The 3,612-nt window shown below is 42.2% G+C and overlaps 1 protein-coding gene across 1 annotated transcript; it reads left to right on the plus strand.

The window, feature by feature from the left end:
- The first annotated feature begins 264 nt into the window (after positions 1 to 264).
- Positions 265 to 3,306, plus strand: LOC104452457. Its single transcript, XM_010066929.3, has 5 exons — positions 265 to 627; positions 1,231 to 1,335; positions 2,014 to 2,269; positions 2,423 to 2,500; positions 2,830 to 3,306. Exons 1-5 carry the CDS (start codon positions 589 to 591, stop codon positions 2,964 to 2,966), a joined length of 615 nt encoding a protein of 204 aa, XP_010065231.1. The 5' UTR covers positions 265 to 588; the 3' UTR covers positions 2,967 to 3,306.
- Positions 3,307 to 3,612: the final 306 nt, after the last annotated feature.

Below are 3,612 nucleotides of genomic sequence, written 5' to 3' on the forward strand. Positions count from 1 at the left end.
GGAGTTAACAAAAATACCCGAGTGAATAGAGTTGACAAGGTTTTACAATTTGATTACACTTTTCATGAGTTGTATGACTTGTTCGCACTTTCATGATAAATTTTACTATGCCTTCTACCATACTTTTTCCTATTTATTTATTAGGAAATCCTTTGGAATGCATTGAATATGTCCTAAAAAAATATAATAATATTCGCTTGAAGCCGTTTTATTATTACCTCAACGTAATTGCATTATTAGGACTACTCGATCTCCAAAATTTCAAACTCTAGCACAAAAGAAATTAAACCAAAAACGAAAAAGCGAGAGAAAAGAGAAAAAGACAGTCTCTCAGGCTCTCCCCGTTCGGCGCCGAAGAGAGCGGTCGGGGAGATCGCCGGCCGACTCCAGTCTCGAACTACTCGGCAGTCGGCACCGACCTCCATCGATTCACCTCTCCAGAGCACGACATTCTGCTCGACCCATTAACCATTTTGACAGCAAGAAACGCTCCCGGCGAAAACCCAGTTGCTCGATCTCTCCGTCGCGGGAAGATCCCGACCTCCCTCGTCTTCCCGGCTCCGCGGTTGGCTCCGGAATCACAGCCCCATGGAAACTGCCGACAAAGCCGAAGAACCCATCTACACCGTAAGCTCTGAGATCCTCGTGCGGTTCCTTGATGTCGCGGTTCTTTTGGGGGTGATTCGGGGTAGGTCGAGAATGCATGTCGCGTGGCGTTTTCTGTGCCTGTCGAGCTCAAAGTGACTCATTCGATCGGGAAGATTGATTTTTGATGCTGGGTCTTGTGTCATCGCGACAAAATGACTCGACCCAATGAGGGATGATTCCTGTTTTATTGGAACTTGGAAGTACGGGCGTTGTCGCCCACATGCTCGATGAAATGTCTATGCGAAAATTCGGTTCTGATTTTCCTGTTAGTTGCACGGGAATCTTCAGCAGCGGTGGTCTGTACTGATCATCGACTGTTGAAACATGTAATTCGTTCTTCATGACTTTGGAGAAAACTCTTGTTTATCAGCTGTCGGAGGTGGGCATTTTATATGCCCATTGAGACAATGAGTTGCATTGGAGCGAGCGAGACGCAAAGGGTGCGGACTGCAATGTGTCGAAATAACTTAATGAGGACAAGCTTTGTGTGTTTGTGCATTAACATCATATGCTCAAGTTGTTTGATTGATAACGCTAGATTGCCATGTCTGTGCTGGCTAATGTTCTCTTCTTGATGGGCAGCGTTCTCCGAAGGTGGCTGGAACAGTCAACTGGGGTACTGCGACTGTTGTTGGAGTGTTTGCTGGCATGTTATATGGAGGTGGCAAGGAGGCAGCTGCTTCTGTTGTAAGTTTTCCTTAGCAAGAGATGTCCTTCTCGAGTCAATCTAGCACTGTCTTTAACAGTTCCATCTGTCTGGCCTTACTGATTACGTGGTAATAATGATATACCCGTTATGCTGTGCAAAATCATATTTTCTTCAGTGGTTGAGATTATTATTCTTGAAAGGCATTTGGTGGGACATGTTTTCCTCTTTGTTTTAGAGCTATGATGAGGTGATGAACGAAACAGTAATGAAGTGAAGCCATAAAATCACCATTAATTCAGCAAGAAATATGTGTTGTCTGATAATTCCTAAGTGCTGTATCAAAAGTTCATTCCAGAACCATCAGTACCCCTTAGGTAAAAGAACAGGGAAATAAAGGGACTTTGTTGTGGGCCTTTTTTCCAATTGCACATACATTCCTTCATTTTTTGGCTGATAAGAAAGATGACCACATTTAGTTTCAATTGTGTCCTTATCTAGTCACCAAATGATGCAGAGTGTATTCTTTTACTGGAATTTTAGTGCTCCAACCTGTGTTTGTACTTCCTGTTTAACATGCTTTTTCATACTTCGTGGCCAACCATTTTGAATTTAGGTAACCGAGACCCTTCTACAGATAATTCATGAAGTATGGCATGTGGTTCAGTGTAATTCTATCACACACTGATGGTGGTAAAAGACTTTGCTATGTTTTGCAGAGCAAGGATGCTGAAGTCATGTTAAAACTTGGGAGCACACCCGACAAGCGTGAGCAGTATCGACTAATGAGGGATGCAATGGAGAAAAGGTTCATTCGAGTTACACGTGGCTCCATCATTGGTGGAGTGCGCCTCGGGGTGTTTACTGCTGCATTTTATGGGTTGCAAAATCTGCTAGCTGAGAAACGAGGAGTTCATGATGTTTTTAACATAGCTGGAGCTGGTTCGGCCACTGCTGCGACCTTTGGTTTGATCTGTAAGACATTACTTCCCATCTTCAAGATAGTGTCTATTAGCTGTTATGCAATGGCCTACTAAATCAATGTATCGCAATTTTTGGACTTATGCTGTTAAATAACTGATCCTACATGGAAACAGAGTTACTTTTCTGAACGCTACTTTGTGTTAGTACCAGGATCACTAAAGTGGCGTGCGAGGAATGTTGCTCTTGGTGCCGCTCTTGGGGCTGCAGTTTGCTTTCCACTTGGTAAGTATGAGAATGGGCCCGTGTCAGAAAAACTTCATTAAAAGCTTGATTGTATTCTGAGATTCTTTATAGTCAGCACGATGTCCCGGTCAAGTTCAAATTAGTGAGTTAAGAAACAAGATATCCAAGGGGGTTTGCAGGATAGAATATCTTAGCAGAATGATCTGAAAATGTTGCTGATTTGTTAATCAGTCTGTAGGTCTTACAGCACTGCTGCTTTTCACGAGGCACAAACTGAAACTTGACCTGAAAATGTGAAATAAGACTGGACTTCTTTTTTTTTTTCCTGACTCGACACCTTATTTGAGGTATGGTGTTCTTATGTGCAGGTTGGCTCCATTTGAAGCTGGTGGAGAAAGCAAATGAAGGGAGTTTGGCTGCTTCCCGTGATATGGATCAAAGGGAAGGGGCAAGGAGTGGTGTCGGGGCTGCAATTGATAGGCTTGAAGGGAACTTGAGCAAATAAATGAACTAACCATGGCCTCTGAGTTTGCCAATAGCCTCTTTCCAAGCCTTGTTCGTGGTCACCGGGTCAGAAGATGGCCAAGCCCGAAAAGGAGAAGTGAATAATAAAGAGAGACAGCTAGTTAGACAGAAAAGGAATTAATGCTTGTTTTCGCGTTGTGCAGAAAGATCCCTTTAAGGTATGATAGTAGTTTTCTGAGCTTGGTTTGTCTCTCCATACATCATTATCCAATTTTGTTTGTCCTAGTCCAGTTTATCTCTAACCATGTGTGGGGGCACGAAAACACCCTGTTTCAAGACTTATTCATATTTTGCAAAACTACCATTTTTGATTGTCCTAATCACTAGCTAAATATGAATGTGTAAACAAGACAATTTTCCAACTACTTTGGTTGTAGACTAATAAATCAACTAGCTTACAAGAGATGCTTCTCTTTGAGTGACATTATACTCATTAGATTGTCAATATTTCCACGATTCCTTTTATCCCTGGCGACATCGTTATCAATATCTTATGATCCTTGATTTGCATCTTGCGATAGGATTTGGTCAATGGTTAAATAGTACATATGTATTTTGCAAATATAATGAACTTTTGTGCTGTAAGCGTCTCTATCGATTCACCATGGAATGTATTGATTCGTTGT

The sequence above is a fragment of the Eucalyptus grandis genome, chromosome 7 (genome assembly GCF_016545825.1).
Source record: "Eucalyptus grandis isolate ANBG69807.140 chromosome 7, ASM1654582v1, whole genome shotgun sequence".
Taxonomy (NCBI): Eukaryota; Viridiplantae; Streptophyta; class Magnoliopsida; order Myrtales; family Myrtaceae; genus Eucalyptus; species Eucalyptus grandis.

Excerpts from the sequence above, each read along its gene's own strand:
- LOC104452457 (XM_010066929.3), top strand. The coding sequence starts at position 589 with ATGGAAACTGCCGACAAAGCCGAAGAACCCATCTACACC. Across the intron at positions 1,336-2,013 it reads AGGAGGCAGCTGCTTCTGTT|AGCAAGGATGCTGAAGTCAT; the intron begins GTAAGTTTTCCT and ends TATGTTTTGCAG. Across the intron at positions 2,270-2,422 it reads TGCGACCTTTGGTTTGATCT|TACCAGGATCACTAAAGTGG; the intron begins GTAAGACATTAC and ends ACTTTGTGTTAG.